This window comes from Drosophila sulfurigaster, chromosome 3 (genome assembly GCF_023558435.1).
Source record: "Drosophila sulfurigaster albostrigata strain 15112-1811.04 chromosome 3, ASM2355843v2, whole genome shotgun sequence".
NCBI classification, from domain to species: Eukaryota; Metazoa; Arthropoda; class Insecta; order Diptera; family Drosophilidae; genus Drosophila; species Drosophila sulfurigaster.
The window spans coordinates 52,165,427-52,192,543 of NC_084883.1; the positions used below are offsets into that span (position 1 = coordinate 52,165,427).

The following is a 27,117-nucleotide window of genomic DNA, read 5'->3' on the forward strand; positions in this document are numbered from 1 at the left end:
AAATTCATAATTAGAGCATGCAGTGGTATTGTGTGATATATTTTTAATATAATTTTCATGACAAACAGTTACTTTTCGATTTTAAAACGAAGTATATTTTGAAGTTCAGCCTACGGTCACACTGTTAGTCACCGGCACACAAGTCAATTCAGAACCGAATTCATAATTCCGAATTTTCTAGAATTTTAATAGAAGTAACAATAGAATTTCTCTGTAAATACTATTAGAATGTCTGTAAACGAGACACAATTCGACAACATATTGCTGGCGCTGGCCGAAAAGCACACAGGCGGAGTGCCCGATGTGAGTATTGCAAGCAGAGTTGGAAAAACAACAAACGTGGTTCAAAAGAAAACTTGAGCATGTGTTTATTTGTTTTTGCAATGAAAACTGTATTTAAGGAGATTGCAATGATGCACTCTTCAAAGTACCATAAACTGCGCAGCTAGACAAATTGGAGTGCAGCTGCCCAAGTTTCTTTGTCTCCACAAAATCAACAACAACAAAAGCTTAACCCACGATGTCTTCTTTGTTTGTAGTTTCTGCAAACATTGGCGAGTTTTTTGCGCCGCAAAACCGATTTCTACACGGGCGCCAAGCAGGCAGAATGGGAGAAGATGCTGCTCGACATATTCCGCAAGGAGTCCAAAATTGCCATGACTGCCCACGAGGAGAAGGTGAAAGTGCGCGAGGCGGCGCAGCGCATGAAGGAGGAAAAGGAGCGCGCAGAGCGTGAGGCTCGTCAAAAGGAGATGGATGACAACAAAATATGTGATATAACCGACGAAGAAGCCGCTGCCATCATAAAAGAGCAGGAAGACAAGTAAGTGAAGCTTTAACATGGCATTAGATCATCGCTCATTTTATGGCTGGTTTTCAGAAAGCGACAACAGCTTCTGGATGGCGCTGGAGATTCCAAACAGGTGAGCGCCACCAACGAGGAGGTGTCCAAGCCCATTGAGAAGGCGGAGGATGATAGCGAAAAGGATGAAGTGGGAAAATTGCAGCCAAACTCGGGCAACGGTTGCACCCTCGACAAATACATGTGGACGCAAACGTTGCAGGAGGTGGAGGTGAGTTTTAGTTCCTGTTGTCAACTTCCTTAGTGATTACGAGACTTGAGTTTACCACCTTTTGTTAGGCACTTCCTTAGCGATAAGTGTTGGTTGTTGTTGCTAGGGAGACTTGTTGCTAGGCAGCTGAGAAAACAATTCAAAGGACTTTCGTTTTTCATTTAATTCTGTTTATTTTGACATATCACAGGGCTAAATAACTTAGTTCTTTAACAGAAAAAATACATTCGCTTCGGCTCAATTCATATAACTATATATTGCTTGTATATATCTCTATATATATTTCTACGGCATTCACTTCAGTTTCTCGTTCATCATTGTCCAGGGCTTGCTGTGATACAATTTTGGTTAATTGGTATCCGTTAATTGTTTAATTAATTGCTAATTACATTTTGTATTTTTTTTTCGCTTAATACTAGTATGACGACGCATACGAAAATTTCGCATAGAAAACAATTGTTTTTTGTGTGTTTTTTTTGTTTGATTGTTTGTTTGTTTTTCATAATAAATAATCTTAATAACTAGCTCAAAGACACGTTAACAATAATAAAAATAAGTGACACACGCACAAATACAAATAAATAATAAACTAAGAAGCCAAAAAAGGGTTACGCCCCCTCTTTCCCCAAACACCCCCAATTACAAAATTGTTTAAGTTTAATTAATAATAGCGTTAGCTTTTGGGCATGTCACGAGCGCGCACTGCAAACAAAAAAAAGAGTAGAGAAAGATTGGTTAGAGAAGTAATTGGGATTTAATTTAAAGACTGAACTTACTCTCTAGCGCATAGACCATGCCCATGATGAGCAGCAAGAAGATGGTGCTCATGCTGATGATGAGCACCGTCACCTGGCGACCGCGATCGCAGAGTCCGCGCTTCTGCTTCTTGGCGCCACCGGGTTCGCCATTGACCATGGTAAAGTGCATGGAACTGGCTATGGAAACGGTATCCAGATCTTTGGTTCGTACGTACTGCAAATTGGGATCCGTTGCTGCTCCATCATCACCCATCACTATAACCGCATCCTTGCCATTGCGACTGCTGCTGGCCAAGGCGAGATTCGCATTATAATTGGCCGATGAGGAGCTGTGGCCATGCACGCTGGGCAATTGCTGCTGATCTGTGAGCAGCATTTTGTGCTGACGCTCCTGCTTCTTGTGGATTTCAGCGAATCGCTCCAGATTCGCTGCCGTCAGCAACAGTGAGCCGGATGCGGCGCTCTGCATGATGAAGAATGAATCAAATGTTTAACAATGAGTCAACATTCTTGAATGTCTGTCGTGACTCACCCGTGTGCTGTTGTTGCTATCGCTGGAGCCCTGCGACGAGCGTGATCCTCGCTTGGCGGCCGCCAACACAGCGGCAGCTGCTGCCGCAGTCACCGCTGCGCTGGTTCCAGACGAGACTTGGCTGCGTTGGGCCAGCGTTGGGGGATTCGAGTTGGATTTGTTGGAGGATTTCGATGAGCTGGCCGAACTGATGGCCGAGCTGCTGGAGGAGACGAGCGAGGCGCGGGGTATATGCCAATAATCCTGCATCTGCAATTCAAAAAGAATAAGTGTTCGAGTTTGGTTAGTTTGCTGCCCTTTTTGCTTAATTGCCAAATGTCATTTTGGTTGTGTAACATTTTTGTGTAGTTTTGTGGGCTAGTCTTTAAAACTAGACCCTAGAGACGTGCTGCTTATTTTATTTCTTTCTATTTATTGTATTTCTCCCCTCTCGTTTTGATTTGGGTTTGGGTTTGAACATAAAAAGTGAACTTTCGAGTCGCGAAGTCTTCTGCCACAAAAGTCGCGCGCGCTTCGCTCTCAACTCGTTTTGTTATTTATGGTCCGATATTTTCGCTAACAAAAAAAAACTGAAGCTGGATGTGTTTGTTGTTGTTCTATTATTTATTCAGTTAGTAGTTGTTGTTATTATTGTTATTAATGGGACTCCTCTGGTTTGCTTTGCTTTTCGGTTTTTATGTGTGTGTGTGTCTTCTTTTTCTGCTTTGTTTCTTATTGGCTTTTTGCCGCTGCCTTTCTCATTTTATACATTTTTATTGGCGATTGTCAAATGCAAATGGCATTTGTTGTAGTCGTAGTCGATTGTTGTAGATTTTTAATTGTTGCAATTAATTCTAAATTTTGTTGTTGCACACACACACACACACACACACACGTACGCACACTTGTCGCACGCACTCGTCAAGTTCGTCGCTTAAGACTTGTATTTGCGTGCACAGCGTATTTTTTTTTGTTTGGTATTTTTCTTTTTGTGGTGTTGGGCGGGGGCGACGGAGGCTGGCATTATTTATTGTATTTAAAGTATATTTGTGTAAATATCAAAATTAAGCATGCGGAAGTCTTATCACCAGCAGCAGCAGCACCTCCAACCCGGCACTCAACAAATTATTATAAATTTTGTCTGCTTTTTTTTGTTTTTCGTTAAGTTTGTTAACTTGTTCGGCCAGTTTTTCGGCCACTTGGCGTGTTTGAAAAATCTTACTTACTTTGTGTTGTTTTTGTTTTGTGTGTTGAAGGGGGATGCTTTGTTTTTAATTTGTTTGGCTAAATTTAGCTTAAGTCTATAATTAAATAATTTATCACACACTAATATAGTTTAATATCACAAATTGCCAGTTGTTGTTGTTGTCACAGTCTCGTGGATTGTTTGACTTGATTTATTAAGTTTTAGCGGCGTGCACAAAACACTCAACTGGGGCACTGTGCAGCAGTCGCTGTTTTGGAACCGTTCTTTTTGCTTCTTTTGCAACGAAAATCTTTTTTCTCGATTTCGTTGTCTTTCACTCTCTTTTAAAGTTTGTTTCGTAGCACGCGCCAAAAACAGAACCGATCTAAACGGCGTCAAGAATCAAACTGAAGCAAACGGCGCACGCCGAGCAGCCTCAAAGCAGCTGCTGCTGCTGCTGATCTCTGCTGCTGCCGCTGCCGACTGCGCTGCTTGCGTTGACGCTGTCGACAGGTTGTTTGCTTCGATGCGCAAACTTTTTGTTGTTGTGTGTTTTTTCTTAGCTTTGCTTGGTGCTAGCAACTTTCTTGCCGGATTTTGCATGCCATAACAGCGCAGCGCGGCTTTTGTGAATAGGCATCAGCATCAGGCTGCTGTCAGTCCGGGGTTGGCTCAATCATCATTGTGCTATATTTATACAACACACATTCTCTCTGATCAATTGCCGGTCAGCAGCAGAAGCAGCGTAGGGGCAGCAAACTTCCCTCCTCCCACACTCGCTCTGTCTCTCTCGCCGCTTTGATGAGTCTTTGATGTTCTTTTTTTCTTCGTTTGTTCTCTCAGCTACTTTCGTTTTGAACGATCTTCATTCTCTCTATAAATAAACACATCATTGATATGACGGCTTGCTGCTTGCCCTTATGGGAACAAATGCCCCGCGGCTCTTAACTTTTTTTTTTTTTTGTGGTCAAATTGAGCTGCAACTTTTGTTTATTTGTTTTGCAAAGCATAATCGTTTTTTGAAATGGGAACAAACTGAAGGGCTCACAGCGTGGGTGATCGTTAAGCTGGATTTCCCAAATCCGGCTTCAAATGCTGATGATGTGAAAGATGTCCGATGATGATGATGATTCTTAAGGGATTTCTCAAGGGTCAACACGCCCTTTTCTTGTATAGTAACTGGCACAGTTTTGTACGAAAAAAAAGAAACCCCGAAACAACGATAACAAAGTTCTTTATTTATTGATCGTATATCAAACGATTTGGCAGACATATTTGGTATTCTAATATCAGCATTTAGCGTCAGAGATCGTCGTGGTGACTATAGCTCAAGCGAAGCGACGTCGTAGAAAAGATTGATCGGGAATCGAGAATCGAGAATTCGCAATAATGCTTATTGATCGAAGTTGAAACGCCCCAAACCCATAAGCAGCTATAAATCTAATTGATCGACTCGAGTTGCAAACTATTTTTAGTTGATTAACATTGTAAGTCGTTGAATTAGTCGCGACAATTAAGCTGTTCAATTAAGACGCAATGAGATCATTTATTTATGCACGCGAATCGAATGAAATTTGCTGTCGATCATTAGCAAGTTCTTTTATTTATTTATTTTTTTGTCACACTGTGCCAATTGAACGTGCAAATGGGTTGTTACAATTTTATTGATTTAACAAACGGTGGCAACAACAATTTGTCTTTGGCTCAACACACGCTGAACTGTCCGTCTCTCCATCTGTCTTTCTGTCCGTCTGACGTCTGTCTTGGATGTTGTGTGTGTGTGTGTGTGTGTGTGTTGTGTAGCCCCTTCATCAAGCATCTTGTTATCACCTTTTAAGTGAGACAAGTGAGTGGCTGCCCCGAGTGTGTAAGTGTGCGTGTGTGTGTGTGTGTGTTTGGATGTGTGTGTGTGCATTTTAATCAGCCAAGTTGACAAAGATTTTTGCCTGACGGTGCCAGTTACCAACCAAGCGAACCAAGCGCGAGTCACTTGAGCTCAGAATTGAGCTGAGATGAGGTTGTGTAGCAGATGCTGCTGCCGTTGTGGTTGCTGCTGCTGAACACTTGAGCAGCCATCAGCAAAAGAACAACAACTCTCAGTTCAGCTCAACTCAGTCCAATCTCGATTCCAATTCACAATACGTTAAGTCAACAACATTCACCTAAACTGCCCGATCGTTGGAGCGATCGATCGATGAGCTTGCTTCTTTACTTTACTCAGCCAAAACAAACAGTCAGTTGACTGCTGCTTTTTGCATATAATTAAGCATGCAAAACAATTTAAAGCCATCGATTCTATTGACGCCCTGGCCGAAAAACTGGCATTTCAAAGTTATACTTGCACGAACGAAGCTCCATCCATTTGATTTTTATATTTTGTTGTTTGATTATTTGTTATTTATTCTTCTTTTTTTTATTTTTGTATTTCTGTTGGTGACAATGTCTGATAATTTGATGCCATTTGTGTGATAACAGCTGCGGACGGGGAAACCCGCCATTGGCTCGCGTCACAAGACGCGATTGGAATCCCAATGGTCCAAAGCAAAGTATAAGAAATTCATAATTGCTTGCCATAATTATGCGAAATGTGTATACACTTCTAAGCGGAGTTAAGCTGGTGAATATTAATCAGTTATTAGGGAATGCCACAGAAATCGAAACCAAGGAAATTCCAAAACAAAAATTGATTATTAGATTTTAGGTGATCATTTAAAAATCTTTATCACTTTGCTCCTCAATTTTTGCTTAAGGTAATTAAAGATTATTCATTTCATTAATTCATTTAATATATATTTCCGATCATTTTCGTTTACAAATTATGATTTTATATGTGTTTGTAACGTGTAAAAGATAATTTCGATACAAAAACAATATTATCGAAATGGTGTGACCATTAATTTCCAAGGCAAACGACTGACAGAAAATACCGATAAGTTCAAAGGATGAAAATATATCGATAACATGTTTCAGTTAGTAGAACACATAGACTGACAGAAAATACCGATAACTGAAAAGGAAGGAAATATATCGACGACAGAAAATACCGATAACTACTAAGGAAGAAATTATATCGATTGAAAGCATCCAATGAGAAAGAGAAATCGCATTCGTAAACGGTTTTCTTTAGCTACAGGGTATCCCTCAGTTCTAAACCATAAACTTAATTTTTCAACAAAAAGTTAATTGAATTATCTGTTTGATAATATGCATACTAATAATAATCGCTCAAATCGCAGTGTGACAAACCGCTTGAGATGATCATGATACCCGCGGGCAGTTTTGTTTGATATAACAGCATTTGTCGTAGCTAATTTCGGAGATTAGCGCTTAGTGAAAATTTCGAAGCCAACGGGCATGGCTATACAGCTACGGTGTTTTAGCAATTAATGATATGCTGATAACTAAGCGTTTCTCGACTGACTCATCATCATCATTTAAGCGGAAATACTAAGCGTGAAATTCTAAATGACGTCAGTTACCTTAAAGATTTTTTGTGGGTTTTTCTTGGTAATTCCACCAAGTGCAGCATTATATAATAACAAATGAAACACTCTATTTAAGGCGTTTACGATCACTCGACTTGTACTCTAAATAAAGCGGCTTTATGGCAATCATAAAGATGTTTCGCTAGTTAGGATTTTGTTTTGTTTTTGCGTTTTTCACATGTCATGCATTAAGTTAAGACGCCAATTGAGATGCGGAGATTGCATATAAACTTTTGGAATTGTCAACTGAATTGACGAATAATAGAATAGAATGATGTAGTACTATAAGAAGGCAAAACAAAGCGATGATGCCTCAACAATGGGGGCTTGTTTCTCACAATAGTAGCTGCTACTTTTTGGGTAAATGAACTTTGTGTGTGCTGTGCGATTTGTGATCTGTGATCTCTGCGGAGATCCGTTTTCTGGGGTTCTTTGGGGTTCCTGGTACAACACAAACACACACGCTTAATTGGCATTAAATGCTATAGATTATTATCGACAATTTTTGTTGTTGAAATTTTTTTTTTTTTTTTTTGATTCGTAGATCAATCAGCAGAACGATCGATTATGTTAATTTGTCAAAGTAGGCCAATAAGCTGACGCTCTAGCTGCCTTTTTGTACCTTATGGAAAACACCGTTTATGGAGCGGAGCTTAACTGCTACCGGATCTCGGAGTCAGCTTAGCACACAAATATTCAATTCAATTGCCAGAAAATATACACGAAACACAAAGCACTTGAGCTTTGCTCTCTTGTCTTTTGGGTAGATATGATGTATTGTTGTGTGGAGAGTATTATTTATTCCAATTCCAATTTCAGTTTCAATTCCTATTCCAATTTGAAATCCAAATTTCATATTATAACTAGTTTCCAGTTTTGTGGACGCCATTCTAATCAGATTTAAGCCATTCAATTGATGATTTCTGTCTGTCAAGTGGCGACGACACCAATAATAAAATAATACTCCAATATATACGTATGTTAGTTGTATGTGGTCTCAATGGGAGAACGACAACGACGTCGACGATCGATTGCTGTGCTCTGTTTTTTATTTATTTTTTTTTTTTGAGAGATGTTCGTTCAGGTTTTTTTTTCTGTTTGGTTCTGGGAGTCAGGTCTTTTTGATAATGTCTTATCGACGTAGTCGCGCCACTCACTCCACTCGCCTCTCGTTTAGTGTTTCTCTGGCTAGTTTTGAAATCATTCTTTTTTTTTTTTCATTTGTGTTTTTTTTTTTTTGTTTTTGGCATTTTTGATTGTTTCCACGCTGGTTTGGAGATCGCGGTTTCGTGCCAGGCACCGTGTCGCTTCTTTCAGCATAAATTATACGTCGTACATATTTAAGAAAATCAAATGTATTTATAGTTGTTGTTGGTGCTGCTGCTGTTGTTGTTCTTGTTGTTGCTGGAGTTGATAGTGCTTGCTGCTATATCTCACATTTCGTAGAATTAAGCAAATCGAGCAAAACAAAAGCGCGACAACAAAAACAGTTAAAACGGCAGCAGCAACAAATCACGTGAATTTCAAATTTCTTTCACTTTAAGCCTTACTAAATTTGCATATCCAAAAAGCACTTAAAATTGTGTCTTGTTCAAATAATAGCGAAGAAATCAAACGTGAATTCTTCGGCTTCGTCTTCGGCTTAATCCACAAACTGGTGCACATCGCTAGCTTGCTGGCTGATGATCGATTAGCTGCCTATCGATTACTGCAGGCCGACAAACATTTGCATATTCAGCAGCAACTGTCAGACATCTCGTCTGGCGAGTGTCTGATAGATTCGCGTGCTCTCTCTTCCGCTCGCACTAACACTCTCGCTCTCTCTCTCACTCACTCCGCTGCTGCTCTCTAGAGATAAGTGTGCCATCGTTGTGCTTGTTGTTATTAATTAATTCAAACGCGACACCTTTTCCGTATCTTATGAACTTTGACTGACGTCTCAACTTGTTGTTGGCCCTGTTGTTGCTTTATGTTTACTCTTTTGTTTTTGCTTAGTAGTTAGTTTTGGCTTCATTTTATTTATTTTTATTTTTGAGTCGCATCGTGTTTGCGTTTTATTGTCGGATTTGTCGGCACCGCCATTTGCATGATCCATTGTGTTTACCATTTGATTTCGATGCCATGATTTAATGTGTCCATTGTGCGAACTGTTGTCGCAGCGCTTTGTTGTTGTTGCCAGATGTGATTTGTGTAAATTTCCTACTTGTAACGCCAAAGACAGCACGAGCTGTGCTCATATAAGAATAGAATTGCTGTTTGCATAACCTTCGTCGCAGCGCTGTGAAAGCTTTTGCTTTGCCCACTAAAAGTCCCTTTCAAAAATTGCCTAAAAGGCCATTAACCTAACTGCTGATTACCAATTGCAGTTATCGATTACAATGAGGTGATGTACCATACAGCTTTTGTAAGTGAGCAAACTGACTGTGCCTCTGTTACGACGCCATATTTGCATTTATGTTTTTGTTGTTATTATGTTCTAAATTAAATTAAAACGCTAATTGCCATCGCCCACGCTTTGCTGTCGCCTCGCTTAACATCCGCGTCGCCGCAATATATATTTAAAATCCCCAATTGACATCCGCTTCAGTTTCAATTTTGACACATTTTCATTTCGAATATGTCAAAAATTTCAGCGACGCGTCGGCGACAAGACACTTTTGAAGCCTTCATTTGTCGTCGGCGTTGCTGTAGTTGTAGTTGTTGTTGTTGTCGAGTGCTCAACAGAAGCTACAGCTAGAGGTGAGCGTTAAGTGCGTGATGACTTACTAAAGTACAGAGTTATTTATAACAATAGCATGAGAATTTAGACACATGCAATTTTTATGCAAGTGGAAAATCGATTGAACTCTATTAAAGATGTGATTGACATATGCATTTTTAGTGCAAAGAGATAATTAATTGATTTTAAAGACTATTTAAGTAATGGTGGCTGCATTTTGGTTTTAGTGATTTGTGAAGAAACCGATAGTAGAAATAATTGTGTAGTAACAATTTTGGTTTTAAATTGTAGATCTTTAATTTAGATTTCTTGTGTAGTAACAATTGTTGATTTAAATTGTAGATCTTTAATTTAGAATTTTTTTTTTTGTTTGTTGTTTTGTTAAGGTCAGCAAAGTGCATCAAATAATGTTACCTATTAGTATATAGAAGCTACAATTGAAAGATATATCTTTCAACATCAAAGGTCAGCAAAGTGCACCAATTAAAATAAGTATCGAGAATCTATAGCTTAAACTGGTATTTTTCAACACTTTAAACGATTGCAACTATCGCTGCAGTCACGCAAGCGATCATCACAATCTGCAGCTCATCTCTAGCTTGCTGCTGTTGACATGACCGCGTGCTGTGTGAGATTGTTGCTACTGTTGCTGCTGTTGATGCTGCTCTTGGTAAAGTTACGGTTGCTGCTGCTACTGCTGTTGCTGGGGCACCTTGACTACCCACACACACACTTAGGCACACTCACTCACACACTTAGTCAGTCATTCATTCACGCGGAGATGCGCACGCACGATGCCGCGTCGTGCCTCAACTTGGACCGCAACAGCAGCAGCAACATCAGAAGCAGCTTTGTCTTCTCTTGAACGAAAGCGTCCTTGGCGGTGTTTGGCTTTGTGTGATTTTAATTAAAGGCCTGCGAGAGCCGCTGCTGCTGCTAACATTGTTTGCCACTGACTCTGACTGGCTTCAACTCATAACTTTAGCTCCGTTTTCGAGACTCCACATGCGACTGTGGCAAGTGGGTCGCCGACGCTTGGCTGCTTCGTTGTTGCCGCTGCTAATTGATTGCAATGTTCTCAGCTGGCTCTGAGTGTTGTCTAATAACTTAAGCTTTAATTATGTTGCCGTTGCCGCGTTGCTGTTTGCTGGTTTTTCACACAAATCACATTATTAATTTTCATTAAAGTTAATAGAAAAGGTGCTAATATATGTGCTGTGTGAGTGAGTATGTGGCCCATAATTAATGGGTAGCCACAACATCACATCACATCGCATCGCATCACTTCAACAGACGCCAGTGTAATTGCTTTGAACTTGGACAGGCATCGCTCAATTAGCTCGGCATCGAGTCCAGCCCCAAGTCAAGTCAAGTCAAGAGATTATTGTCTTTGGTGCGCTGGATTCACACAGAAGACAACACAGAAACAGAAAGAGAGACCAAAGCAACCTGTCGAGTGGCATTCCACAGTCACAGTGTTGTGTTGCTCCTGTTGCATTGTGAATTGTTGAAGAATGCAACCAACCGGATCTTATATGCATAAACAACCGCTGTGCGTCCTTGAACTCTCTTTGGCTTGGCTGGCAGTTAAACTAAATTCCCGTTGATTGCTGCGAGTCCTTGGAAACGGGCCTCTGCTCTGGTGAAGGGCGCGTAGCTCCAGTTTTCAGATTGCAGCTGCTGATATTTATGCTATAGTGTGTGTAAGCGCCCTCTTATCCAAGTCTATCTCAGTACACAGATGTGTTTTAGGTTTATTTATAGATCGTTTTTTGTTATTAGCTGCTCCAAGGTTGGCCAAAGCATTGGGCATCATCATCATCAACGGCAGCAACAGCAGCAACGGCAGCAAACAATATCAACAGCATCAACAATTGTTGTCTGTTGTTGACTTTGTTACGTGTTGGCCACTAGAATGTCTACAAGGGGCACCCAGATCATTAATCACAAATTACATGAACCGGAGACGTTTTGCCTCCGTTACGTTACGTGCTCATAATTGTTTGCAATTGGTTTTTGCTCTGCTCTGCTCTGCAGTTGAAGTCTCTGATAGATAGATAGATCTCTTGATCTCATCATTTGAGCATTAACATTAACAACGCTAACAACTGGTTATCAATTCCATTCTAATTGCAGCTGAAGATTCCCTTCAACGTGACATTCGCTTTGCGTGCTCGCGACATTGTGGTCAACATTGGCAAGAAATCATTGAAAGTGGGCCTCAAAGGTCAAGAGCCCATCATCGATGGCGAGCTCTGCGCCGAGGTCAAGCAGGATGAATCGGTTTGGGTGCTGCAAGATAGCAAAACGGTGCTCATCACCCTCGAGAAGATTGGCAAAATGAATTGGTGGAATCGTTTGGTTACCACCGACCCAGAGATATCAACACGCAAAATCAATCCAGAGCCATCGAAGCTCTCCGATCTGGATGGCGAAACACGCAGCATGGTTGAGAAAATGATGTTCGATCAGCGCCAGAAGGAGATGGGTCTGCCCACCAGTGATGATCGCAAGAAGCAGGACATACTCGAAAAGTAAGTACTGCGAATGTGATTAGTGTCCCATTTTCACAGTCACTCAGTTTTTCATATTCCGTTTTGTCCAAAAGAAAGGACATCGGTATATTTTAAGTGTGACCGCTCTAGTGCAAAACAGATGAGCAGAATGTAAACAAGCTTTTATCACCAAATTATAAATAAGTAAGCAATCGAAATTAATGAAAAATTTGAGCGAAATAATTTTTAAAAATCTGTAGTTCAATTTGCAAAGCTTGCACACATTTTTATTATCTAATTAGCCGTTTCGATATCATTTCGATAAAATATTGAGTGACTTTCAAAAAAATATACCGATTAATTGTGTCCGATATTTCGATGTTTGTGTCCTATATTTTTGCAAAGCTCACGAAAGTGAAAAAAACTGTTTTTTTCTTATGGGTTTGCAAATGTAACATTTCAAATATATTGAAAATATCAATGAAAAGCCAACTATTAATAAATCATTAACTGACTTATTTTTTTTTTACTTTGCAGGTTCAAGCAGCAGCATCCCGAAATGGATTTCTCCAAGTGCAAGTTCAACTAGAAGAAGCAGCAGAACTTTTCTACGTATTCCATAGATTTTCTTCAACTTTCAGTATAAAACACACACACACACATCTACTCACGCACGCATTTAAAATGTGTATCAGCATTGCGAATAAATCAACTACAATTTGTTTAACATAAAATCGAAACATGAAAAATCGTTTTGTCAGCATTTACATATGTTAATCGTAATTGGTTTGCGGCTGCTTAGTCAGTGAAAGCGACTCTAGTTTCTATGATAGATCTTCGGGGCGGTTCCGTGATTTTCTGTATTTAACAAAAAAAAGGTTTTTCGTTGGTTTTTTTTTGTCTGTCGAATTGAAATGAAAAAAACTCGGTTAGTGTTTTTTCGTTGTGTTTTTGTTGGTGGGAGCGACCCAGAGACACGATCACAGCTGGGCGATAAAAGTAATTTTTCATTTTTATTGTTGCTTAAAATGCAATTAATTTCGTGCTAATTTGTTATCCCGCGCGTTCGCCCAATTCTCGGCCAGTTAATCTGCCAAGAGAGACTGCCAGCCAGCTTGTCTCCCAAGCCAAATGAAATGAAATGATATGCTTGCTTGCTTGTTTGAAATTTATGCGAATGGAATTTCAAATCAGATCAGATTATTAAAAGTTCTCAGGCCATATTTAATGCCTGCTCTCTCGACTCTTGCGGCTAAGATAGATGGATGCTTTTGCTTGATTTCTTCATCCCTTCGGGTGCCAGGTTCTAATACTCTATACTATTCGCGCTATTCAGTAGTTCTCTGGGTCATTGGCTTGATTTGCGTTTGCTTTTGCTTTGAACTCGTTTTCAGCTGTTGGCTATAAATTTACCTGCTCGCTCGCTCGCTTTTTGTTTAGTTTTGCATTTTGTTCTTTCTGTTTTCAGCTGTAAAGTGCTAAGCAATTTTTGAGCAACCAATTTGTAGTTTTGCTATCAGCTACAAATCGATCGTTTTCATCATTAGTTGTGCTTTTCAGCTGACACGCGCCAAGCTTATCGCAATTTATCGATAACTCCTCCTAGAGCTGAGCGCGTGTGAGCGACTCACGCACGAAAGTATCGAGTAGATATTATATAAAGCGTGTGAATTTTATGCAACAATCCCCATTTAAATACGAGTGTTAATATATTTTTACTACTACATAGCTTAAAATGCCAACAACTAATAAAAACAGCAAAAAAATGCATTAAAAAGTCATTTACAAGTTGTGTGCAAGCTAAATTCGTGCCAGTGTTTTTATAGCATGCAAATTAGTTTCAACGATTGTTACAGAATGGAAAAGTTTAACGATTGCAAATAGTTTAATCAAGTGTAGATCTATTTCGATGATAAAATGTGGGTTAGCATAACATGGTCTGACCACAGCCAAGGCTAATTAAACAAACTTTTTGCTTGCGAAACTGTTTCCGATTGTGTGTGTGGCCAAGTCCAAGTCAGTGTTCCGCTTCGATGTCCATCTCTAGATCACAACCCAAAAAAACCACTCCGAAAATAGATACGCCCAGAGTCTTTGTATTATTATTGTTATTATTATTATTATTGTGCCTTGTGTGTTGTGTGTGTGTAGTACACACAGCTGGATTGTGGCTTAATAGCTCATTAATTAAACAAAATTTATTTCAAACTGTGTTTAACAAGCAACGAAATAAGAAAGAAACATACTAATTGATAAATAAGTTCCTGCGCAATGTGATCTTAGCATAGAAACAAAGAGTTTTTTTTAGTTTTTTAGGAGGCGGAATAATACAAGCGAGTAACATGGATAATCGTTGGCATACGTGCGTCCGTTTCGAGTGTGGGAGTAACATATTCAATTAATAAGTAATTAAAATAATTAATTATGTTCGGACGCTGCGGGAGCAAGCCACAAAAAAATGTAACAAATTATGGCTAAACTCTAAAGATGCAGCTTGGACAGAGAATCAACAGAGTTCAACCGGATTTTGCTTTAGATTATAAATTTTGTTTTTCGTGTTTTCTTGTTTGTTTGTTTGTGGCACATCTGTTTGTTTTTAGGGTTTTCGAAAGTACAAAATGCTTTCATATTATTAAGTGGGGAATTCACCAATTAGGAGATCGGCTTAAGAACCGGTTAAATGCTACCGACTTCCATTTCAATTTCAAATCCAATTCCAATTCCAGTGCAGAGTGAAAGCCATTGAATTGCCATTAAAAAATAATCAGACAACACATTCCTTGCGAAATAATTCACGTGATCCATGAGATCAGAAATCAGCATTTTTAGCAATGTTTATTTGTACCGTTAGTTCAGTAAACTCGCAACGTTTACAGCACACATTGTAAGCCAACAAAAGCTAACAGAGAGCTAAAGAATCGATTGAACTGTTAAATGACGCACGTGATAAATTGTGGCTGGCGGGCAAAAAGCGATAAATATAAATATTGTAGTCCCGACTCTGCGCTCTCTGTATGCCATAAATAACGAATCCGGGTGCTGTCTCCCTCCCTCCCCCTCCCTTCCCCACCGAGCAGACTCACTTGCACCCGCACTGTGAGGCTGAGGCTGCTGCTTGAGGCTTTGATTGTTCTTGTTGTTACGAGTATTTGTGCTAATAACTTTTTTGGTAATTTCGAGTGTTTCCCACATCATCAAATCGAAAAGATATAGATGTATGTATGTGTGTGTGTGTGTGTATGGGGCGCTGGTCGGTCGCGTGGGTTATTTCACAGTTCGTCGTCGAGTCACTGTCTAGCACTGACTGTCTGTCTCCGACCGGGTCTGGATCGAAGTCGGAGTCTCTCGTAATTGCGGCTCATTTGTTATTTTTAGCATTAAATCTTGTTAATGCCGTCGCGCGTAGCCACTGCGGCCCATTAACTATAACAGTCGGCCAAATTGTTGTTTATTTTTGTGCCAGCGTCATGCTGGTGGCAGCAGCAGCCCGCGCCCCTGCAGCCAACAGCCGACAGCTGAATCTCATCACCAGGCCAAACAAAAGACTTAGGCAACGAACTTTGCTTAGAAAAAAGATTTTTCTTTTTCTTGGTTTTTTTCCGTTTTTTTTTTGGTTGGTTGGTGGACCAGCGGAAACTCCAAGTGGCATTTTGAAGGTCAACGTCGCGACGTCGCCGTGGCCAAGTGACCAGCGAGCCATGCTACCAGTATAATTAACTGATTTTTACAAAAGCTCCGACTGCAGCTGAACTGTAACCAGGTTGACTTGACGCCTCTCTGAATCACCTTAAGCTGGGCGTGTTATTTCTTGTGTCTGCTCATATTAAGTTGTTGCCCATAAAATGTAGCTCTATTCAAGGCGGCAACTGAAACTGAAACCGTTCAACGCAAATTCATTCTTTTACATATTACTAGACACTCGTCTGGAGGCTCGAGCTTCGCTGTCTGCGGCAAGTCTCTTGGTTGGTGGGCTTGTCTCTATCTCTGGCGCCAATGAACGGTTGAGTGTTGTATGTGTGTCTCTGCTACCGTTGTTGTCGTCGCCATCTGCCCCCGCTTTTGCATGCAAATGGCTGAACATGCCGAAGATGGGCAGTGATTAATGTCAAGCTGTTCTTGCGTTGCTTTGGTGAATGTCTCTTGTGGTCTTTTATGAATCGGATTTCATTGGAATTTCATCAGACAGAATGTGTTCTGATTAGCATGCCAATTCATACATCCGGCATCGACCCCAGCTCCAGCTCCGGCTATGTTCCCGGACCTCATTGAACACTTGGGTCGCCCCCACACAGTCTCCAGTCTCTTTCTCTCTCTCTTCTTTACTTTACCTCTACTCTACTTGTTGGCAATCGCATTCACTTTGAGTCAACACTGACTGCTTGTCGGGCCGCCTGCAGGAATTTCGCAATTAGTTTTGGTTTCGGTTATCGCACAATTTGTGCGCCTGTTGCATTTGCAATGCTAATGCGGTTAAGTGAAGGCAAATACCAGGCGCAAAATATTGCCTATCAGTTTGTGTGAGTATAACAGTTTTACATACGACAGACTTTTCGATTGCATGTTGATGGGATTAAGATTTAAGAACTTAAAACACAGGTAAGGTTTTTTTATGGCTTTTTGAGGTTTATGTAAACTGTTATACAGCTTTTAAAACGCCACTAGCAGGCGCAAACAGCATTATAATTTCTTATTTAATTCACACATTGTTATTAGTGCAATATAACACTTTGTATAACAGTATAACAGTTTACACAAAACTGTTATACGCCCCAAAAATGACAGAGGTAGTCGTGCGTAATAGATTGCCACGAATTTTATTTCAAAAGTTATAATCTTAGACAAGTATAACAGTTTAAAACCAGCTGGACAATCCCATAATTGCAAACTAAACCAAAGCTGAACTAATTTGTTTAATTTTATAATTGATAGATGAATATGAAACGTGTTTAAAACCAATATACCTGAAGCACTCCCTCCTGCAACCGGGCTTGAATTCTTATTTGGGGGCTTTCAAGCAGCTGCCTCACAGCTCGTTACCATGATATTTATCAGGAGATTGGCCATTTTTGGCGTGGCTTTTTTTGCTTTTGGCTGGCTGGCCACCGTTTTATCTGAACTATGACTAATTTCGTGGTATTTAGAGTGCTCGCTGTCTGAATGTTTATTGCTATTGTTATATGGCAACTGGTAACTGATGTTTGTGGCTTTATCGATAAGTGGGACGAAGACAAATGTTTGTCATTTGTGAAGAGTCTCGTGGGTGGTTTGCTCACTTTAAGTAGTTAAATACAGTTTTGCTAAAGACAATTCTTAAGACAGATAATCGCGCATAATTAATAACAATATATGAGTGCAATCAAATATTATTTGTTAATCGTTTAGCTGTTCTTTTTTTCTGTTTCTGTTTCTGTTGTTGTAGCTTATTATTTATGTTGGCGTTAATCATCTGAGAGTTTTTTTTTTGTGAAAGGCAAAGTAATCGAGCCGATGTTGATGATTATGATGCTGATGCTGAAGCTGATGATGCATTGAAATCGATAAATTCTAGTGAAGAAGCGCTTACTAATGTCTCTCGTATCTCGTATCTCATATCAAATGTGAAATGAATAATCATCGAGTGCTTGAAGTTATGCAATTTGTGCGGAAGTCAAGTTGACTAAACTCTTGAGCATGCCGAAGCGATTACGAACGATCTTAAGTATTTAGAAAGGGGAAATTCTAATTCTAATTGGATGTTTGATTTATAACCACATTAAACAAAAGAGTTTTGCACCCCAAAAATTATTTATGAGGTACTTTGTGTAATTCCCGGGAATTAACTTAAGTGCCAAAAAGCCTAAGTTAATTTGTAGTTTACCCAAAATGTGTTAATTATTCTTTGGATTATGTGAATTACTGAACCGAACTGCAGCTTCCTCAATTTACATTGTCTATATTGTTTGTATTGAACATTTCTAAATCGCTTTTGTTTACATTTGCTTATTCATTAACTAATTGATGTGCAAGCAAGTGCTCAAACGAGACCCCCAATTAGACTCTGTGATGAACATTAGTTAACACAACGTTCCACTCCCAGCTCAATCAAACACCTTAAATCGTCTTTGTAGACAATCGAGTGCTGCTTTCATAACCGATTCATTCGTTAGCTCGTTAAGTGCACCTAACATACTCTATGACCCATCTATAGTCAAACACTAAAGTGTTTAATGGGAAATTCATCAACTTGACACGGGAAATGCCCTCTAAAGAGTTGATCTCAGACTCCGAGAGAGAGAGAGAGGGATCAGAGTCCAGCTTGAAGATCTGTCACATAATATGCATAAATATTGTATGCTAACTTGCTGTGTAAATACTGTGGGTGCTTCAACGGGTTAAAATTCCATTTCTAATGGCTCCAAAGGTACATCAAATATGTGATCAAGCAGAGGTGAATTAAGAGAAATATTTGAAAAAAAGATTAGGACTAAAATGTAATTAAGCGCTTAAACTCCATAAATTGTATATTTTGTACATATTAGCATCAATTTAAATACTGCTTTACCTATTATTATTTATAGAATTTTTTAATAGCTTAACTTTTTAAAAGTGTGTCTAAAGGTACGCCAAATATATAATCAAGATGAGATGGTTGAACAAAAAAAAAATTTGAAAACATTTTAAGAATGCTTGAAAGTAATGAAATTTGATTATAGTTAAGATTTGTAATAAAACTTTAGCATCAATTTAAATAATATAATACTTATAACATTGTGCTAAAGTTCTCTGTTATTATATCAACGTTTCTAAAGTGTAGTTAAATATGAAATCTAGGCGAATTAATTTTTGAAACCATTTTTAGCAATGTTTGCTTGAAAAGTAATGAATTTTTATAATAGTTAAGATTTGCAATAAAACTTTTTAGATATCGTATTATGCTTTAGCTCCAATTTAAATATGACACCTATAAAATTATGCTAAAGTTCTCTGATATGAATTATATCACAGTTTTTAAGGTAAAGTCAAAAATGTATTCAAGGCGAGCGAATTAAAATTTGGCAAACAATTTTAGCAAAGTTTGGCAAAAAAAGTAAAGAATTTATATACAATTAAATAGAGCTTAAACTTAAAAATTATTAAATTTTGTTTTAGCATTAATATCAACAAAGTTTAACTTATTACATTTTATAGAAGTTCTCTGATTTTAGTACACATCTAATGAGGTACAAAAGTTCATCAAACATGTAATAAAGTTGAGATGACTAAAGTAAATATTATATTTTGAAATCATTTTAAGAATGCTGTACAACAGCTAAAACTATTCAACTAATACAACTTTTTAAACCATCAATTTGAATAATGTTTTAATTATAACTTATCTTCAATAATTCATAGTTTGAAATACTAATGAGAATGGTTGAAATCTCATTAGTTTTTTTTGTTTAAATTGAAATATTGTTTTAGCTATAAATTTTCTACTAAGTTCTCTGATATTATATCAAAGTATTGAAATCATTTATTTAATGCTTGGCTTAAAAAATGTAATTTTTAAAGCATTTAAAGTATTTTGCAATAGCTTTAATTATGCATGAGAATACATTTTTAAAATATTATAATTTCTTTAATGGTAAATTTAAAAAAATACAAGAGTTCTCTGATATAATATCAACGTTTTTAAAGTGTATATCAGCTTCAACTATTCTCACTAGTTTTGTTCACTCATTTTTCCACTTGTCTGAGCACCAATTTTCTATTTACTTTGACACCTTTTCTTGCCTGTTTGCCAGTCTATCTGCCCCCTGCTGTCTCCCCTCCCCTTCCCCTGGCTGACTCGACTTTCTGTCAGTCAGTTTGTTGCTCTCCGTTTCGCTGTCTCCGGCATTTGTATAGCAAACAGCGTGGAAAAGAGCGGGGCAAACTATTTGCAAAGCGGGGCAGGGGCAAAGAGGCGGACAGTTGACTGCCTCCGATTGTGACTGCGGCCTGCCTCCCCCTTCCCCTTCCTCCCCCTCTCCCTCTCTGGGGCCACCCACAAGACAAACGACGAACGTCGCCGGCGCTTAGCGTGTTCATGTAAATTTGACCTTGACACAATTTCGTTTCATAACAGAGAAGCAAACAAATGAGGCGGGGGCGACGCCAACTAAATGGCAGCTGAGGGGGCAAGGGGAAGTGGAAGGGGAATGGGAGGCAAGGCGGCGCATGTGTGACGATGACAATACAGTGGAGGAGCGAGAGGGAAAAGCGAGGCGCAATAAGGCAATAAGCGTGCGACAGACACTCGTGTAATAATTCAACTCAAATGCGGGGCCAACACATAAAATACAACAGCAACAACAACAAAAAGTCGCCGCTGCCGCTGTCGACGTCGACTGCGACTGCGACTGCGATAAGTCCAAGAATCTCACGCTCTGCACTTTAGCTATGTTTTATAAATAAAAACATTGCACAACTGCTCAAACAATAATACAATACAATAATAAAGCTAATAAATGTCGGAGAATTCGAAGAATTCAAAGCAAATATTGATTTGTCTGCTATAACATAACTGCCAGGAGTCGGACATCTGATTATGATTATAATAATTCTTAAGCGACAAATGAGCGGCTCTTGATCAAAGTTGAAGATGCCGACGACGCGCACATTTTTTGACTCATCCGCTATACACTGAACAAAAATACTTATTTCTGACATCAAGAACTTTCAGCTTTAAAATTATCATCTTAAAATAAGACAACTTTAAAATCAAAATTTTAAAACTAAGAACATTAATATGAAAAATGACAAAAGCTTCAAATTAGATTTAATATACTAGATTTTGGTAACAAATTCCTACAAAGTTGTTATCTAGTTTTCAGTATTTTCATTCACAGTTCAGTTAATGGAGCTGTTTTAAACAATTATTGAATGTAGTCTGTGAAATGAGATCAAATAAAATATAAGTTTAACATATACATACATCTGAATAATAGAAAATGCGCTTATTGAATAACAAAATAAAAGCAAACGGTATGCATAGTCAGATAAAAACAATACAAAATTGGATTATTGTTATCTTTTAATAAGATTTGTGATCTTAAAAATATAAGATCACATAAAAATTGTAGAAGTTACTTAAGACATACTTTTGTATGACAAAAACGAGATCTTAGCTGCTTTGGGAGACAATCTGGTATATATTGTAAATATATAGTACTATATAAATATACCAAATGTAGCGTTGGTATATTTCAACAGGTTTGTGGTATATTAATATACTGTTTAAACTGCTTTGGTTGACAATCTGGTATATTTTGAGTATATTACTATATCAATGGACCATACATATATTCTTCGGTATATTTTAGTATTTTTGCGTTATATTAATTTGATCTGTTTTGTATGAAAAAATACATATTATTAACTGCTGACAATCTGGTATATTTTGAATACAAATATGGTATTTTAGTATTTTTGTGGTATATTATTTTGGTATATTTGAAGATTAATATCGAGTAGTGTGTTTAGCCTTTGGTATATATTTTAGTATTTTTTCGGTATATGAATTTGGTATATTTTAAGCATTATACCACACTAATTTGCTTTTATTCAAAATGTATAGCGGGTAGCTCTTTCTCACTTGTGTTTTTTTTTCCAGTGTTTGATCCCAGATTAGCGACATGCTGGCTGGCAAATCTCCCAGAGACACGCGCACACTCCACACACACACACACTCCAACACACACACACACACACTGATAGGCACACACAATGGCAGCCTAATTAATTTTCATTTTGGTTTTTGTTTTTGGGCAATTTTAATTTCTATTATTAATTTGTTAACACATTTCGCGCATGAATCGAATGTTTCTTCTGTATTTTTTTTTTATCGTCACGGCACGTGTAAGCGTTTCATAAATATGCAATCGATTCCCTTTTCATTCCTCCATAATAATAATCAGAAAAGCTCTTAATGATAATCAATTCAAATGATAAACCGATAAATGTTTCAGCTGGAATGGCATGCTTTCATTCATTACTTAAGAAAACACTTAAAAATAAACTCGAAATTTACATATATTTGGTATTTAATGAAATGCTTCATGCATTATCATTATCATTCTCATTTCTAGCTGGTTTATGGCTAATTAATCTGTTTAGAAATGTTAAGGCAAATGTCACAGCTAAACTATTGTGAGTCATTCACTTTTTAGAATGCGATTCTAATGAGATATTAATTTATAACAATGTTTTAAAAATGATTGTAGATTAGATTAAGAATTTATTGCTTGAGTATTCTAATTAGTTACTCCCATGCATTTATAATTGCATTCCAATGACATTTTAATGCCACCACAAATGAATATAGAACTCTCTAATCTCTGGCTCAATTAACCCAATAATTCCCACAGCCATTAAAATTATAATCGAATGAGAATGAGTGCTTAATGCATTCATAATGCATTCCAAATGTGCCAAATGTGTTTCTGTCTACATTCGTATTTTGTATTCGCTTCATTCATCCTTACATATAAGTTTCCCCTTTAACAAAAAACAAAAGACTCAAGCAACAAACTTGCGTCCGTCCACACACACACACACAAAAACGAACGACAATAAATTCTTTAATTGGATTTCGAAAGTGAAAAGCGACAGATTTGTATTGCGATCACAAACAAAATCTGAGCATCTCAGCTGCACAAAAAAGGAGCTCGTCAGCCTCTTCAAAATGTTTATTTGTGTATCTCTTACAGTTTGCTTAATTCTCTTTTTTTGTCGAATTATTTTTAATCTGTTTTTGTGTTGGTTTTGCAACTTAAATTGGATTCTCGTTGTCGTTTTGGTTTTTGGCTGCCGCATTCTGATTTTGTCAATGCTGCTTCCCCATTCTCGTTGTATTTTTTTTTCTTCTTTTTTGGTTTTTAATTTTTGATGTGCCTCATTTCCACTCTGGCCAAAAAATATATTGAACCAGTGGGCGGTATACATTTATATATATATATATGAGTCCGTCAATTACGTTATTCTGTAAGCAGGCAGGCAAAGTGAAGGGAGAATCCGAGTGTCTGGGAATGCGATCAGAGACATTTGGCGACACGTGTGTAAATCACCGGGAGAATTCTTGACTTTTTTTGGTCTTTACTAATTGATGGAAATGTCAAAGCAAATTGAGGAACTCTCGACGGCCACAATTCACAATTATACACTTCCAATCAAAGTGTTATTAAATATCAGCCAACAACAACAACAACAAACAAAGTTGAACAATTGCTTGGCCAAAATTGCCCAACATTTAACATTTACTTTGGCCGCATAATTTTTATTGTTATTTTGGTTTTATATTTAGTTTTCGGTCTTCGGTTTTTTGGCTTTAGAATTGTGCACAAGGTTATCAAACAACAACAAAACGCAATAATAGCAACAACATTAAATTGAATGCAATTAAAGTTTGCATTGAAAGCCAGCGCCAGCACCTTTAATACGTTTTTTTTTCGTTTTTTGGGGCCTTTTGTTCCACCATTTTAATAATCGAATGCAATTTTTCGTGTGTATTTAATGCATTTTACACTTTGAGGCTAACAAAACCAAGTGCAACGGAAAAGAGAGCTTAACTCAAATACTACGAGTTTTAAATACTCTTGACATTTATAATTATACAAGTGCGAGTCTAAAATACAAATTCCATCTACTATTTATTTAAATTTATGATATATATTTCAGTCAGCAAATACCATATAAAACATAATGTTTAAAGAAGTTTTTGTGGAATTTAAAATTCACGTATTTATTCTTCAGAAATATTGTCGAAAAAGTTCGGGAAAAATTACTTTTTTACATTACTTAAACTTTTGGAAAAGGAAAGTATTTTTAGTTAGTTAGTTAATTTAACATTTAATTATTTAAACCATATTTTAATGCCCATGTTTTTATTTAATTGGGAAAAAGTTGAGTGAACTTAGAGCGTTGGAATCTATAATTCACTGAACAAGGCTGTTTTCAAAGACTTAGATTTCTATCTTTATGTTGAAAGTATTTCATTTAAGTCTTTTCATAAATGATTAAAGATTTTTTTTCCCTGCTATATAAGCAAATAGTTTTTTACTTTCATTGAAATTTCTAATTTAGTTTACCTTCAAGTCTTTCAATAATTTTCTGAATTTCAATGAAATTTCAACTTTCATGTAAACTTCTAATTTAGACTTATACTAGATACTAGAAATATCTTGATTATTTACTGAACTTAACAAAATTTTCTTTATAACACTTTGCAAACTTCCTTGAACACTTAAAATACTCTCAGTTAGTGTATAAAAAATAGTTTTCAATAATCTCATTAAATGTCAAAGAACATGAAACTGACCCAAACTTAATAAAAAGTTAATTGGATTTGTCAAAAGAGCAAAAATTAAATAAAATTTAAGTATTTTCTTGAGAGTTATTGATGAAACACGAATCGAATGAATTGTTGCTAAGTAATTTGTAGTATGCCAATAATGTGCCGAGTAGAGTTATCTGCGATCCCACACAGAGGTATGTTGTAAATGCAAATCGATGAGACAGCAGACCGCAGCAAACGGCAATGAGATAAAACAAGTAAGAAGGCTAGATTCGAGTGTGCTCGACTGTGAGATACCCGCTACGCAGTGTGAATAAGAGTGTAAGCAGTTTGGTATTATTCTTAAAATATATCGAATTAATATATCGCAAAAATACTAAAAATATATCAAAGGATATATGGTAATGCAGCAAGTATACTAAAAATATACCAAATATAGTATTTGATATATTTTTAGTATATACGAAGCAGTAATATTTGGTATATTTTTGTGTATTTGAGGTAGTACCATATCAATATATGATATAATAAATATATGATAAAATACTACATTCAAAATATACCAGATTGCCAGTAATTCTTAAATAACTTCATAACATTTTATCTAATCGCAACCAAATTTTAAGGAATCATAAAGACTATAGTCATTAGTCATTATTTTGTATACTGACTCTTAATGGAGAGGAAAAATTCTAGATTGAATATTCTCGATTTAAGATTTTTTTTGATCTGGTTTCAATTAGTGATTTTTCTATTTTTTAAACAAGATTGCAATCTGGAACCTCAAAAATTGGACAATCTAATTATTTTTTTTTCGATTTAAAATTTTGACATCAAATAATGTTGATTCAAGATTTTATTTGTGATTTTGGAACGATTTTTTCTATCTGTTTATCTTCTAAATTACGCTTGTTATTCAATTGTTATCAATTTGCGGGGAGGGAAGTGGGCGTGGCATAATTTTGACACAAACTTGATCTGCGTGTAAACATAATAAGAGCTGTCGAAGAAATTATATTTCTATCGCTTATAGTTTCTGAGATCTAGGTGTTCATACAGATGGACGGACAGACAGACAGATTTCTTGGCTGTTGACACTAATGAAGAACATATATACTATAAAAAGTCAAAGATGCTTCCTTCTGCCTGGTGCATACATTTCCTGCAGGCACAAAGTTATAATACCCTACTACCCAATGCGGTTAGCGGGTATAAACAGCGGCAAAGACAGCGACGAAGTCGAAGACGATAATTATGATGCTGTGCTGTGTGAGATGGCGATAAAGCTGATAATGATGTTCATAAAGTGCAAGACATGAGCAAAACAAACAAATTGTAAACAAGTTTGGCAAGCCGGCTCCAACAAAGGAGGCGCACTAGTAGTGGAAGGGGGCGTGGTCGGGAATAACTACTACGAAATAATGTTCAACAACTTGTCACGCACTATTCGAGTCGTTGTCGTTGTCGTTATCGTTGTTGGTGTCACATTTATATATGTATGTATATATTTTTTCCAGCTGTTGTTCGTGTTGTTGTAACTTAGCCTAGTTAACTTGTCGAAATGAAATTACACAAAACACAAAAAAAGAAATATGAAATTTTTGCCAAATTCATATTTTTGTACATTGTTTTTTACCTGTTTCGGATGCGCTTCCATCGCTGACAGTTTGAGTATGAAATTGGGTATCTATAGAGAGGTCGCAAGTGTCACTTAAGGAGGGAACAAAAAACACACTCAAAAGTCTTTTTTTTTACACTTTGTATTTTGTGGGTGTGTGTTAACTTTTATCTCGTTTAGTTTTCGTTGCTGTTGTGTGGTAAAAAGTTTATTGTCAACTTTGTCGTTTTTTTGTTTTTTAGTTGTAATTTGTATTTGAAGGGCAGACACGATTGAACATGATTGTTGCTGTGACCGTTGTTTATCTGTGTCACTTGTCGAATTTATGTTTATCGTTGTACTATTTTTTGTTTGTTTATTTATTATTGATGGCAAAAAAACAACTTTGAACTGATTGCAACTTGTTCTTTTGCTGCCGTTACAGTTAACAGTTAACAGTTACAATTACAATTACAGTTGGATTTGATGCACTTCGAAAACTTTGTGCAACACGCGAGTTGTTGCAACTATTTTTGATTATTTTTTTGACAAATTTTTCGCAAATCGCTAATAAACTAGAAAACTTGTTGTTGGGATTTTTCGTTAAAAATTTGCGCGTAAGTTTTCGACTGATTAAATGACTGACTGACTGAGTTATTGAGTGAATGATCGACTGGCTGCTGGCTGCTGCTGCTGCTCCGCGTGCACACTCCGTTGCGGCTGTGCTGAGACTAACTGAGACTTCAGCCGCCCGACGGCTCAAGTATTAAAAAGCATTAAACATTACCGCGCATTGTTGCTGTTGTTGTTGCTGTTGCTATTGCTGTTGGCGCTGTGCAAGTTGTTGCTGTGTTGTGTTTGCAACCACAGCCAAAGCTCGAGCTAGACACACACACACATAGCTAGATCTGAACTTTGTGTTAATGCCAAAAAGCAAACAACAAACGTAGCAAATTTTCAACAAACAACAACGACAACGAAAAAAAAAAAACTTCAACTTC

General features: G+C 37.4%; 2 protein-coding genes across 3 annotated transcripts; one reads left to right on the forward strand and one right to left on the reverse strand.

Annotated features, from left to right (window-relative positions):
- The first annotated feature begins 105 nt into the window (after positions 1-105).
- LOC133841231 (nuclear migration protein nudC) lies at positions 106-12,976 on the forward strand. Its single transcript, XM_062273587.1, has 5 exons — positions 106-303; positions 540-823; positions 881-1,073; positions 11,869-12,266; positions 12,765-12,976. Exons 1-5 carry the CDS (start codon positions 229-231, stop codon positions 12,814-12,816), a joined length of 1,002 nt encoding a protein of 333 aa, XP_062129571.1. The 5' UTR covers positions 106-228; the 3' UTR covers positions 12,817-12,976.
- On the reverse strand, positions 1,222-26,826 carry LOC133841234 (uncharacterized). Of its 2 annotated transcripts, none has more exons than XM_062273589.1 (4): positions 26,156-26,826; positions 2,364-2,612; positions 1,850-2,294; positions 1,222-1,775 (listed from the first exon to the last, which is right to left on the reverse strand). In XM_062273589.1, exons 1-4 carry the CDS (start codon positions 26,174-26,176, stop codon positions 1,747-1,749), a joined length of 744 nt encoding a protein of 247 aa, XP_062129573.1. In that variant the 5' UTR covers positions 26,177-26,826; the 3' UTR covers positions 1,222-1,746. The 2 variants fall into 2 exon arrangements, with proteins under 2 accessions (XP_062129573.1, XP_062129574.1); XM_062273590.1 differs by lacking the exon at positions 26,156-26,826 and adding an exon at positions 3,569-3,936.
- Positions 26,827-27,117: the final 291 nt, after the last annotated feature.